General features: G+C 58.0%; 1 protein-coding gene across 5 annotated transcripts in view; it reads right to left on the reverse strand.

The window, feature by feature from the left end:
• SLC6A6 (solute carrier family 6 (neurotransmitter transporter), member 6) overlaps nt 1-14,136 on the reverse strand; it is an 85,233-nt gene that overhangs the window by 31,172 nt on the left and 39,925 nt on the right. For 2 of the 5 annotated variants that reach the window (XM_010862487.1, XM_010862484.1), the window contains 3 exons: nt 6,796-7,041; nt 4,761-4,895; nt 2,542-2,776 (listed from right to left, as the gene is read on the reverse strand). In XM_010862487.1, the coding sequence (XP_010860789.1) occupies nt 2,542-2,776; nt 4,761-4,895; nt 6,796-7,024 (599 nt within the window). In that variant the 5' untranslated portion in view covers nt 7,025-7,041. Of the gene's footprint in view, nt 1-2,541; nt 2,777-4,760; nt 4,896-6,795; nt 7,042-12,689; nt 14,075-14,136 lie in introns of those variants that run through there. The other 3 variants (XM_010862486.1, XM_010862483.1, XM_010862485.1) reach the window with 3 other exon arrangements.

A 14,136-nucleotide genomic window follows, 5' to 3' on the forward strand; every position in this document is an offset into this window, starting at 1 on the left:
TAAAAGGCCAAGAGGGGACGAAATGCCGAGAGCAAGTCGCTGGGACGATGCTCACGGGCGTTCTCTCTCCTTCGCCCTCTTCACACCCAAGAGAAGGGGAGGCCCTTGAAGGCAGGCGGCCTCGGCCCCTCCGGTGGCAGGCACGTCCTCTCGGCCAAGCCTCCTCCTCCAGGGACTACAGTCCTCCCTGGGGTATCCGTGGACGTTCGGCCAGGGCCCGTGGGAGGCTGCAAAGGCCGGCAGGGTGGGGAAGCCTGGTGGGTGGCGGGCAGCCTCTGGACAGAGCTGCTCTCTGTGGACCATGAGGGCCAGGGAAGGGAGCTAGGGTGCTCAGGATGGGGGTTCTGGAAGGCAGGAGCCCTGGAGTCCCCCAGCAGGGCCCAGGCTGGGGGACAGGCAGGGGAGAAGGCACGGGAGAGGACCTCACGGTTCACAAGGGCTCAGGCCTGAGACAGAGGGGACAGCCCCTCTGCGATGGGGGGTCACATGGGCATCGGGAAGGGGCCAGTCTTAGTACCCCCGAAGTTGAGCTTCAGGTGTCCCTGGGCGGGGGGCAGTTTCATCCACAATGGGGACACTAAGTAGACAGGGATGGCTCCCATTCATCAAGCAGGCTCTTAGGGCTGGCCATGCAGGGTCTCATTCTGTTGGTGGGCGGGGGGGTGTCCTACCACCCTGGGAGGGCAAGATTATGACCTCCCCAAGTACAGCTCAGGGTACTGAGGCACAGAGAGGAAGAGGCACCAGCCTGAGCCAGTACTGGCAGAGCGAGGGCTCCCTCCCAGGCGGCCAATCTGTGCCTGAGGCAGCGAGGCCCTGGCGGGCACCAGAGGGGCTGGGTGGAGTGCCGGCGTCCTGGGTGGGGCAGGCCCTGGGTGGTCAGGCTATGCCAGGCACATCAGAAAATGGACAGGGTCCTGGCCTCTGGCCCCATTCAAGTGAGAAGAAAGAAATGCCTGCATTTCTTTATCTGCAAACTCAGCTGTCCAGGGTGTGAGGAGCAAGGGATGGCGGGGGGATGTGCCTGTAGAGGTCTTTGTCTGCAAGTAGAAAACACCTCCGTGGAAAGAACCCATTTGCAGGAGTCCCGGGACGTGAGCACATCCTGAAAGCCTGAGGTCAGGAGGGGCAGGTGGATTACCTGGGCGAGTGGCTGAGTGACCCTTTCCAGCCTGAGTCCCCCACACTGGCCCTGACGATCGGCTGGGACCAGCCAGCGCTTAGCTCCCTCTTCTGTGGGCCTGCACCGGGGCCAGATTCTAAGAGAGGGAGAGGCTCCTCAATGCAGCAAATAACACACACGAAGGAGAGGGAGTCTTGGCTGGCGGCGACAAGGCCATCCCTTAACACTGTTCCCTGCCCTGGCTCTCACCCGACACAAGGCCTTGCCTGCTCCTTCCAGGGTCGGAGGGGCTGCTGAGCACCTGTTTAACAGCTCGTGGAGATCAGGGAAAGCAAGGCACTCACCCATTTTTGACGGGTTCCCAGCACTGGGTTAGAAGGACGACCCTGTATGTCAGCAAAGAGCTACCCGACCGCAGGTCTCTGTACTCCACCCTCCCCAAGCCTGGCCCCTGCGTACGTGTCTGCCGTCACTGGCTGTAGTGTGGGCAACTTCAAAACATGCCCGTAATTCTCCTTCCTCTCCTAACGAGTCGGAGCCTATTCCCCCACCTCTTGAGTCTGGGTTAGTCTCAGGCCTCTTTTTGGCCAACGGGACCTTTTCCAGCTGGTGCTCCCGCACTGGGGCTTTCTGTGTGTTGTTTTGGGATGCTGAGCCGCCTAGGAACAAGCCCAGGCTACGCTGCAGGGTGATGAGACCATAGGGACCAGCTGCCTGTGGCACCCCAGCCAAGAGCCAGCCAGTCTCCAGAAGAGCGACCCCCATGCCATACAGCTGACCTACCAGGTGGGAGCCCAGCAAAGCCCAGAAGAACTGCCCAGCCAAGCTTCGCCCCCAACTGCCAAGCAGAAGGACCACGAGCCAAAGAAAACAAATGGCTGCTCCCATTTGGGGATGGGTGTCACACAGCAAATGCTAACTGATACATATGTCTCACTCTATCTACTCACCTGTGCACTTGAGTAACCACTTCAAGCTTCTATATGCTTTTTTCCCCTCCCTCTGGGCAATAACAGTTTGATGTGCTAACTATATATTTTTTTCTAAAATACATTAAGAAAACTATATCATTTTCAGACAACATAAGTACATATACCTGCCTTTGGGAAACAATCCTCACAGAGGTCCCATGGGTGTAGGAACGATTCATTGCCCTCATTTGACAGTTAAGGGAACTGAGGCTCAGAAAGGGACAGTGACTTGCTGGAGGTCAAACAGCCAGTAAAATGGCAGAACTGAGATTCGAGTCCAGGCCTGTCTGAGACCAAAGGCATGGATTTATCTCCAAATCTGTACCCCCTCTTCCACCCACCCCACCCCAAGGGAGTGGCTCCCACACCCTTAGGGAGAAGACGAGGGCAAGGGCTGTCCTCTGCCCCCACCCCCACCCGCTCCTTCCTCCGCGAGGCCAGCCTTACTCCCAGAACTCGGTGACGGGGGAGGTGAAGTTGGTGGTGCTGTTGGAGATCCAGAGGCTCCGGTTCCTCCGCAGGGTGTCCTCCAGGCAATGGGGCGTGTTCCAGCTGTGGTTGCATTTCGCCCAGGGGAGCTCCGACTGGAAGGACTGGAATAGGTAGTACATGGCCCAGGCGAGGATGATGATGTAGTAAATGTTCAGGAGGGACACGATCACGATGGAGGCATAGCCGATGCCTACGAGTGGGGGCGAGCGAGACGGGACTCAGAGGGAGGCCAGACCCGCCAGGCCACACCCTCAGCCAGAAACCCCTGGGATCTGCAGGCCTGGGGCCAGGAGGGGCCCTTCAACAGGGACCAGCAAATAAGTGCAGGAGGCACGCATGACTGTATGGACGGATAGGTAAAATAATGGATGGTCAGGTGAGTCAGAGAGCTGAACAAACTGACGGATGTATGGAGGAGGGACAGACCAATGACTGGATGAATGGATGGATAGATGGATGGATGGATGGAGGGATGGATGGATAGAGGGATGGACAGATCAATGGATGAACGGATGGATAGAAGGATGGATGGATGGACGGATGGATAGACAGATGGATAGAGGGATGGACAGATCAATGGATGAATGGATGGATGGATGGATGGATAGACGGATGGATGGATAGAGGGATGGACAGATCAATGGATGAACGGATGGATAGAAGGATGGATGGATAGAGGGATGGACAGATCAATGGATGAATGGATGGATGGACGGATGGATAGACGGATGGATGGATAGAGGGATGGACAGATCAATGGACGAATGGATGGATGGACGGATGGATAGACGGATGGATGGATAGAGGGATGGACAGATCAATGGACGAATGGATGGATGGACGGATGGATAGACGGATGGATGGATAGAGGGATGGACAGATCAATGGACGAATGGATGGATGGACGGATGGATAGACGGATGGATGGATAGAGGGATGGACAGATCAATGGACGAATGGATGGATGGACGGATGGATAGACGGATGGATGGATAGAGGGATGGACAGATCAATGGACGAATGGATGGATGGACGGATGGATAGACGGATGGATGGATAGAGGGATGGACAGATCAATGGACGAATGGATGGATGGACGGATGGATAGACGGATGGATGGATAGAGGGATGGACAGATCAATGGACGAATGGATGGATGGACGGATGGATAGACGGATGGATGGATAGAGGGATGGACAGATCAATGGACGAATGGATGGATGCCTAGACGGATGGCTGGATGGACTCAGGTGAATGGATGGATGGACTCAGGTGAATGGATGGATGTTGGAATGACGGATGGACACTCACTTTGTTGGATGGATCGTGGTTGATTGGAAGGTTAGGTAGATGGATGGATGGATGGATAAGTAGATGGAGCATGGTTGAATGGATACATGGATTGTGTAACTACTGACTAGTTTAATAAAAGAAAGGGTTAGTGGATAGACAGATGGGTAGGTTTGCACGGCTGACTGAGTGAACAGACTCGCACATTCTGCCACCCCTGGCAATTATAATCGTGACAGTATTATCTTATGAGGACATAGCAGGAACTAGGCACAGGACTAAATGCTACAACAATAACAAGTGTTAATCGCTCAGCTGTGTCTGACTCTTTGCGATCTCATACACTGTAGCCCACCAGGCTCCTCTGTCCATGGGGATTCTCCAGGCAAGAATACTGGAGTGGGTTGCCATTCCCTTCTCCAGGGGATCTTCCTGACCCAGGGATCGAACCTGGGTCTCCCGCATTGCAGGCAGGTTCTCTACGATCTGAGCCCCCAGGGAAGCCACTGCTTTGGGCTTCCTCTGTGTACAAAGCACTTTTACGAGGCTGTGTCGTTTCCCTAGAAGTATGTGTATAGTGGGAAGCTGAGGCACAGAGAGATGACGTGACTTTCCCCCAAGTCACGAGAGTTAGCATAACGAGGGAGTGGGACTTGAAGCCAGACAGTCGGGCTCCTGAAAGCCTTCTCTTCTACACCCTACTGCTCAGCGGCTACTGGGCCTCCCATCCTTTGACAACCCAGGGAGGCGTGAGCAGCAGCAGCCGCCGTGTGCCAAGCTGGCCTGCGTGAGGCTGCAGTGTACCTGGCAAATAGTAGGTGCACAATAAGCGTTTGCTGAGCCGAGGAACACCAGGCCCCGGCTGACCTCTGTCCCGTACTCACCGGCAAACAAGGGGCAGATCTTTTCCCAGCAGGTGATGCCCCCTTCAGAGGTGTACTGGCCTATGATTACCTCCAGGAAAAACACGGGCAGGCCGCCCCCAAACAGGAAGATGAAGTATGGTATGAGAAATGCGCCTGCAGAGAGAGAAGAGCGGGTGAGGCTCAGGCTGGCCCAGGCCGGCACATTCTCCGTCCCAAACCCTCCCAGCCAGCCTGCTGGGCGTCTCTGTCCATGGGATTCTTCAGGCAAGAATGCTAGAGTGGGTTGCCATTTCCTTCTCCAGGGGAATCTTCCCGACCTGCGGATGCGAGGGTGAAGGGCAGACTCCTGGACCTGGCTGAAAAGTCTTGTCCAGCCAGCACCACCCTTCCAGGGTGCCATCTTGTCTCCTTCCAACCTACCCGGTTGCGTGAAGCCTCCGAGCCTCTGCTGAAGCTCTGTGCCTGCCTGTCTTCCCCAGGTCCGTCCCTCTGAAGAAGGGCCGCCCAGCCCTTCACACCCGGCTCAGATGGGCCTCCTGACTGCAGCCTTCAGCTGGCCTGCCATGGCCCGGCCAGGGCAGGAAGCTGAGAACCAGCTGGGAAGGGTGCTGGGAAGCGAGAGATGGGCCTTTCCAGCCGGGGGTGGGAGCCAGGGTGGGGAGGGGGGCAAAGAGTCGGGCGAGGGCTCCTACCTGGTGTCCACTACTGGCTTCAGTGGGTCCGGACACCCTTTGAAAGTGTGGGTGACTTGGGCCTATGGGTACGTGCTTTGTTCCGGAGCATCTAGGGCACTCATCAGAGTCCCAGAGGCACCTGAGACCTCCCAAAGGTTAACAAACCAGGCTCAAGGGCAGGACCTCCTGCAAGGCGGTTCTGATGCGGGCGGGCGGGCGGCACACACATGCCCGGCTCTGCTGGCTACCAGCCAGATCATGGGCCGCCACGAGGAGCAGGGAGGGAGTTCTCACTGCTGAGCTCCTACTGACCAGCAGGCCTCCGGGATGTGCTGCCCAGCCTGAACTCCTCTGACGTCAGAGGATGCTAATTCAGGGCCTCCAGCAAGTAAAAAAAAACCAACAAACTAAAACCGAGAGAACAGACCAACCAACTAACCAACTGACGAAACAGAGAACTTTAGAAAATACCATCGCTAAGCGAAAGGGTCAAAAAGGCACAAACTTCCGATTAGAAGATAAATTCGTCCTGGGCGTGGCGTGCACAGCATGGTTGCACACCAGTCACGACGCACTGGATGGTGTGTTTGAAGGTTGCTAAGGGGCTTCCCTGGCAGTCCCGCGGCAAAGGCTCTGTACTCACAATGCAAGGGGCATAGGTTTGATGCCTGGTTGGTGAACTAAGATCCCACATGCGGTGGGGGGAAAAAAAAAAGAAGTTGCTAAGTGTCAAACTTTACCAGTTCTGATCACAAGAAGAAAAAAATACATGTGACTATATGAGGTGATGGATGTCGACAAGACTCACCTTGATCATTTCACAGTAAAGACATCAATCATCTGGTATGCCTTAAACTAAAACAATGCTATATGTCAATTCTAACTCAATAAAACTGAAAAAATTAAAATTAAAAACATCCTCGTTGTACTTTTTTTTTTGGGTCCTGGATACCCGTCCATTACTGCAAAAGACACTGGTTTTCTATTTAACGTGGGAAACATGAGACTTGTCTTTGAACTACAACTGGTTTAAGTTAGAAAAGCAAAAGCAAAGGGTAAAAACGTTCTGAAGTCAGGCAGGGTGGGGAGGTGCGGAGCTACAAGGCTTCGGAGGCTCGGGCCTGGCCCTGTGGCGACCTTCAGAGAGGTAAACTGGAGGACCAGAGAGGGTGAGGAATCCGCTCGAGCTCACACAGGAAGGATCTGATAGACCACCATCGGGTTCCCGGTCATGCTCTTCTCCCGCCTCTGAGGATCGCGGTGGGAGCGGAGGCGGGCTGACCTGGGGGAGGTGGAGGCCTGAAACGCTGGGCGTGGGCAGCCCCCTCGCTCTGCCCCTGCGACCCCTCCAGCCTGCCCTCTGCCCAGCCCAGGCTCACCTCCGCCGTTTTTGTAGCAGAGGTAGGGGAAGCGCCAGACGTTGCCCAAGCCGACGAAGCCACCGGCCACGGAGAGCACGAAGTCGATCCTGCTGGCCCACTTCTCCCGCTGCGGGGGCTTTCCCTCGGCCTCGTCCTCCGGCCGGGTGCCCGGGCTCTTCCCGGGGGACGGCTTCAGGATGTCCTTGTGGAAGTCTTTCAGACACTGCAGCTTCTCCTTGGTGGCCATGTCCTCCTCCTCGCTTTCTATGGCGGAAAGAGCAGACCCCGACGTGCGTCGGTAAGGGGCGGGCTGTGCGTCCTGGCACGACCCCGCGGGCCACCTCTGACCTGCCGGGCCTGAGGCAGAGGGCCGGCCACCCCCTTGTCCGTCCACTCCTCGGACCCCCCACCCCAGGTGATCGGGGGCCTGAGGACCTGGGGACCGACAGCTGCCATCCCCTAGGCACCCGTCCAACAGAAGCACCGTATCCACCAGCCCCGAATGCCACCCCCCTAGTCTGCACCCGCAGGGAGATGAGCACGAAACCACCCAGCCCTGGCAGCGCCTCCACAGAACACACCCTCCACGCAGGTCTAGCACCGCTTCCAAACCACAGCCTGCCTGTATCCTCTGGAAATCGTCTCCGAATCTCAGGTTTGCAGAGAAACCGGTGCTGCGGGGCAGGCCCTGGCCCAGCGGAGGTGCTCATCCCTCACGGTTTTAAAGAACAGAGCTTCAGGCTGGCATGTTTTCACGCTCCAGTGTTTCCAAGTATGTGTTTCAATATTTGGAAACACGGTTTCCGTCAAATACAGAACACGGGTACTTATAAAATACACTGGCAGCTTCTTAGCCAGTCGCACGTCTGCAGAATCAGGACAGGGATTTGCGCCGGCACAGGACTCTGGAAGGACTCTTGGCAGTTCCCACGACTCCAGCCCTCCATATCGGTGCTCGGGTCCACCCTGACCCCTGGACCATCCAGGCCCCGGCCCACTGACTGCCCTATGGGTTCGGCAAGGGGGGGCTGCAGGGTTATCAAACCTCTAAGCTGCTCACGCTCACCCTCAGCGCCCCCTGGCTCGGACCCCATCCCAGAGGAGGTCTACCACCAGCCAGTGCGGCAGCCCCCTCTCTGTACTGCGTCTGGTCCCCGAATCCTCAGTGTTCCCAGCAGCTTGACCTTGAGGGCAAGAGCATCCGAGTCCCGCCCAGCAGGAGAAGGCGTCTCCCACCCCCATGTGCCAGAGGACCACGAAGACCGGGGAGCCTCAGTCTCCCCAACTTCAGAATGAAAAGGAAGGCAGAGGCTGTTGATGCAGAGCCAGCTGCTTGTCTTTACAAGCCAAATGGGTGGCCAGTGCTGAACTCTCAGATTCCGGGGTAAAGTCAAGATTTCTAGGTTTCCTGGAAAAACTGGAAGGTGGACCCCAAGTTGGACTCACTCCTACAACGGTCATCCGCTGGACAGAGGGGGCCATCGCCCTGGTGCTCCAGGGCCAGCTCGCCACCTGGACCTGTCCAGGGGCATCTGAGTCTGCACTGAGTTAGGGTGGCACTAGCTGAAAATGCCTCGGTTGCTTCCTTGCTAACAGTCTCCTCTCAACTAGAACAGGGGCTGCAGGGCATCGGGACCTGCCTGGCCCATGGCTGGGTGTCCCGAGCTGGTGCACAGTAGGTCGTCAGCTAAGGACGGCTGGGTTGATGGCTCCCAGAGTAGGTACGCAGGTAGCTGGGGCCCAGGGCCCCACCCCCCAACTCTGCTGCTTTCCAACCCTGTGATACCGCGGGGTCTGAAGGAGGTCCGGCCGGGCCAGGTGACAGTTGCCAAGGACCAGGGGAGGCGAGCAGGGCACGCTGGCCTGCCCCTGGCCCCGGCCCCTGCAGCCAGGCCCTCCGGGGCCGTGCTCGGAGGAGGAGAGGCACGCAAGCAAAACAGAATCCCCGCTTCCCCCATGCCTCCTTCCTCTCCCTGGCTCGGGGTGGGGGACCCCGATTGTTTCGCTATCTGGCAGTGAGCAGACCGAGAAAAGGCTTCCTGGAGCCGCCGGGCGGCTCACTGGGCCTTCCTCTGTCTCCCGGAGCGCAGACGGTGGGGCATCCGCAGGCCTTTCTTCGCCTGCTCCCCTGGGGCTACGCGGGGTTCTGCCGAGCGCACGGCTACTGTAAAAATAGCCCGAGCGGCCAGCATTGTTCTAGCACGGAGCTCTGCAGCCCCCGATGGTTATCTCTGGGCCCATTGTGGCCCGGCTGGACGGCAGCATAATTGGAGGATGTGGGACTCCACTCCCTCCTGGTAGACATGTTTTCCAGGGAATGACCCTGGAGTCTCCTCATCAAGACGGGCCGGTGCCGCCCTTTTGGGCTCTCCTTGGATCTTGGGGCCGGAAGGCGCTTCACCAGGTCAGCCAGGCGGAGGGGGTGGTGACCGGTGGCTGCTCATACAGCCTGTGGGCGCTTGCGAAAGCCACCCTGAGTCCTGGCTCTGCGCTCTGGGCCCAGGCCCACGGCCCCCTCTGGCTCTAGAGAACCCTCGGGAAACGTGTGTGTGCAAAGTCGGTTCAGTCGTGTTCAACTCTTTGCAACCCTCTGGACCCGTAGCCCGCTAGGCTCCTCTGTCCATGGGATTTCCCAGGCAAGAATACTGGAGTGGGTTGCCGTGCCCTCCTCCAGGGATCTTCCCGACCCAGGGATCAAACCCGCGTCTCTGGTGTCTCCTGCATTGGCAGGCGGGTTCTTTACCACTAGCGCCCCCTGGGAAGGCCTGAAACGTGAGGCAGGGGGCAAAAAAACAAGTTCCCTGAGCCACTCGGCTCCAGGCTCTCTGGTTCCACGTAAGATAAGACTCCAACCCCTCTTTTCCACACCCAGGAACTCATCTTACTGACGCCTGTAGCTGAGCCAGGAGCAGGGGAAAGGCCCGTCACGTCCTGGTGTTCTGGGGTCCCCCCACTCCTCATTTCTAAGGTGTCCCCGGAGACGTACTTCAGGGACCGCCCCCCACCTGTGGCTGCCCCCATCACAAGCTCGCTGGCCTTCAGGAACACACAGCTCAGCCCTGCCCATGCTTTACTCGAGACGCACGCATGCCCGAATGAGGTCAGACCCGCGGGCAGGCAACCCCGACTCCCCCTCGGAGGGGGGCTCTCTCCAAGCCCCTCTGGAGCGTCCGACCAGCCCCGAGCCCGTGGAAGCCCACAGCAGCACGACCCGCAGATGTGGCCTCCTGTATGTTCCTGGCATCCACCCACGTGCCTCCATCACCCTGGCAACCAGCGGGCGCAGGCCCCACAGCCCTCCACGGGCATCCCCTGCAGCCTCTGCCCAGGTCCCCCCTGCTGCTACTCTGCCCACCCCACCCCTACACTCTGTTCTCAAAACGCAGCTGGAAGCAACTCACAAAGCACTTTCAGATCCCAATGCCCTCCTACCCAACGCTCTGTCTCTCCTAGCAGGAGACACACGTTCCCCACCACAGCCTTTCTTTGGGATGCTGGCCCCACGGAACCGCTTTGTGTTCAGCCCACTCCTCAGCCTCAGACTCCCTGCATGGAGGCCTCAGGCCTCTGCAGGCAGCCTGGCCCTGCAGGAATCAAAGCATGAGCCTCGGCCTGGAAGCTGAGGGCCATTTCCCAGCTGAGTGACCTTAGGCAAGTTGCTCAACCCCTCTGGGTCAGTGTGTTCAAGTGTGAAGAGGGATAACTGTGGCACCTCACAGGGATGCTGTGGGGGTGCCCGCGGCAGACACCCCTCCACTGGTTATCTGCCAGTATTCCTGGGCTTCCCAGGTGGCTCAGTGGTGAAGAATTTGCCTGCCAACGCAGCAGACATCAGACACGCAGGTTTGATCCCTGGGTCAGGAAGAGCCCTTAGAGGAGAACACGGCAAATCGCTCCAGTATTCTTGCCTGGAGACCCCCCACGGACAGAGGAGCCGGGTGGGCTACAGTCCACATGGCCGCAAAGCGGCAGACAGCACCGAGTGACTGAGCACAAGCGTGCACGCCAGTATTACCGCCATCGTCCCCACTATAACTATCACAGGGTCCACTCTGCCCCTGGGGTAGGGAGGGCCCTGGTCCTACACAGGGCAAGATCAGCAGGGCCCAGAGAGGCCAATTGACGCTCCTGAAGTCACGAAGCCGGGCACGACGGCGATCGTGGTGTTCCGGGGCCCCCAGCTCTGCCCTCAGCGTCCCTCGGCCGGTCCGGCCCATCCATCTCGGCAGACTCCCCGTGCGGCTCGCTCACTGCTGCCCATCACCCGCCAAGCGCGCGCCCCCTGCTGCAGGAAGCACTTGGGGGCAAGCCCGTCCTGCGGGCGGCCCAGCGGCCCGCCGCCTTGCCGGCCAAGTGCTGTTTCCCTTGGCGCCAGGCCCAGGGCTACTCTGCAGCGACTGTGATACATGATTCCCCATTTTAAGAACTTCCTCTTTGCTTATTACAGCTACAAGTGATCAGAGAATCCACTTGAACACAGAGGCTTTGGGACCAGACTCCCACACGAGGCTCCTAGTGCCCCGTTGCCTGGGTGGAGGCCAGAACCAGCTGTACCTGAAGACGGATTTGCACGTCACCTCGTCCTCTGAGGCACGCACTCAGATTTCACCTTGCACCAGCAACGCTGTGGGGTTCCAAGACGCTCCTTGGCTTCCTCCTAATTTCAAGCTACCAGAGTTTGGAGTCCTTAAAATCTGGGCTGAGCTGCCTATAAACAGTTTTCTATTCCTTCCTCAAACACCCTCAGCACTGCAGCAGGAATTTTTAGGGCCGTTTTCCAAACGGGGAGTCGAGGCGCAAGCAGGGAAGTGAGTGGAAGGAGGCTGGCGGCAGAGTGCCCAGCTGGTGTGCTCAGTGCTAGAGGCAGCAGGGCGAAGGTTATGGGGGCCTCTGCAGGGTTTGCCAACGGGGACAGTGAAGCCAGGGGGAAAGGTCTGCGGAGCTGGCGGGGGCTGGGGACCGCGAGTGCCCCTGCGCTAGCCAGCTGTGTCTTGCTGTGGGCCCTCCCCTTAACTGCGCTCAGAAGCTGGGGGGCTCTCTGCCTCGCCCTTCCCTGCAGAATCGGAACCTTCTCAAGTAAACAGTGTCCCACCCGGCTCTCTCCTCAGGGACAGTGAGCCAGGTCACAGACCTGACCCCGCTGTCATAGACTTAACCCCTCAGGAATCCCTACAAGTTTTTAAAGTAAGAGGGCAGGAACTTCTTCTGTTTCCTTTTTGGGGTACTTCCCCCACCCTAAAAGGGCCTAGCGCACAGCCAGGCTATTCGATCCATCTCTGGGCCTGACCTCTGGGGGGTTAGGCCAGCGACTCCCAGGATCCCAGAACGAGGTGGGGAGCTGGACACAGAGCCACTCATCTCCCAGGTCGGGAGCCTGCCAGCTGCACGGCCCCCAGCCCACTGGGAATCCATGGAAAGAAGCGTACGACTGGACCCCTTGCCAGCCCTTTCCAGAGCAGGGGTCCCGCCTCCTCTCTCCCTTCCTCGTTCCATCGACCGCTTCAGAGCCAGTGTTCTGGACTCACAGAGGCCGCGACTCAGCCATGTGACCTGGGGCAACTAACAGCCTTCTCTGTGCCTCAGTTTCCGCACTGGTTAAAACATGGGGTTAAACCCAAAAGTCGCCTCATAGCGATCAAACAGAACAACGCCTGTAAGACATGGGCGCACGGTGCCTGGACATACGAGTGACTAATAAACATTAGCTATTACTGAAGAAAACACTGGCCACACTGGGACATTATTCCCTTACTGGCACCCTGAGTGTTTAAAGGAAAGGAAAAGAGAGGGCGCTCCGCTGACGGTGCTGGCGGCATGCACGCTCACCCAGCGTGCACGATCACCCAGCATCTTCGGAGTTAACCCCATCCATGGGTGCCTCTCGCTGACCAGGCACAGAGTGGTGAACTTACTTGCCTGGGGTCACACAGCAAGTGAAAGGCGGCCTGAGCCTCCCATGGCTCCCAGGTCTCTTTTGGCCTCTCAAGTCCACGTTCTCAACCGCTCAGCTGTTTCGGATCCCTCGCTCTAGATTGGTCACAAGGGAAATCAGGTCTGGTGCTTTTATGGTCGGCTTCAAGCTACTGGGCCAGGCTGACAGATTAGGGAAGTAGGTGAAGACAAACGGGGAAGTGAGGGCCACAGGGCAGAGACTGAAGGGGCTGGGCCTGGGGACTGGGGCAACAGTCAGCGCCCAGAGTCACAGGGCTCGGCTCAAAGGCTGGGGCAGGGCGAGCGGAGCCACGGACTGCAGGCTTCCTCTGGCAGACAGGAAGAGTCTCCTGAACTTCTCTGATAAGCTCTGAAGGGGCTCTTCTGAGCACTGACCCCACGGGCTCAGTGATGAGGCTGCCTAGGATCAGTTAAAGTACTGTCTGCCCCAGCACACAGCATACATACCATCCTGGCCCTGGAGAATGTTTACAACTAAGCACCAGAACAAACAAAGAAGAGGCGTGCTGAGAGCACTATTTCAATACTAGGGATAGCTGTTTTTGAAAAGAAAGCGAAAATTAATTTTACAGGGTTTTTAAAAATTCTTTTCCATGAAGAGGTATACCTTTTAAAGATCCAATCATTTGTTTGAAGCCTGTGGTCTGGATCCTTCTGTCTTGGTTATCCATTCCTAACTCAGGCTAACTCGAGCATGACAGGGGCTCAAAGGCCTCCGGGGACCTGGCAGGGACGGGGTCCGGGGGGAAAGGGCCTGCAGAATATGGGAGTCTGGGCTCCAGGTGGCAGTTCTCAAGTCCAGCCACTGTGGTCGAGGCCTTTGGGATTGAGGCCACTGGGGTCAGACCCTCCAAATTCTCAAGAGGTAGTAAATCGGAGGCGTTTGTGCACATACAGCTCCCAACGGCTACAACACGCCGTTGTGGGCCAGGCGCCCAGCCTGTCCTCTTTGGTCAGACCACTGTTCCTGGTCACCCAAGGCAGCCGTGGCGAAGGGCAGGACAGGCTCGGCTGGAGACGCTGACCGGCCCGGCCTCCGAGGTCCGATGGCTCGCCCCCATGAGGTCATCCAGGAAGCCCAGCATTGTTCTGCCAGGAACCAGGTCGAAACAATGAGCGAGGACTCTGCGGTCCTAGTGAAAGTGAGTTCTGCCCGGAGAATTGTTCTCCGCACGGCAGCTCCCGGGGACAGGGTTTGTGACCTCCTGGGCTCCGCGTTTGTGGGTGCGGCCCTCCCCACCCCCCATGGAGGCTCACGTCTACCCCCTCGGAGAGCCCACGCTGCTGAGAGCACCCGAGACTGGCTCAGCCTCAGCCGTCAACCTGCAGGAGTGCTGACTTCGCCCCCAGCCTCACGGAGCCTCCCCATTTCACAGATTGGGAAACTGAGGCCCAGAAAGGGGAAGG

This window comes from Bison bison, unplaced genomic scaffold (genome assembly GCF_000754665.1).
Source record: "Bison bison bison isolate TAMUID 2011002044 unplaced genomic scaffold, Bison_UMD1.0 scf7180017864482, whole genome shotgun sequence".
In the NCBI taxonomy this organism is placed as follows: Eukaryota; Metazoa; Chordata; class Mammalia; order Artiodactyla; family Bovidae; genus Bison; species Bison bison.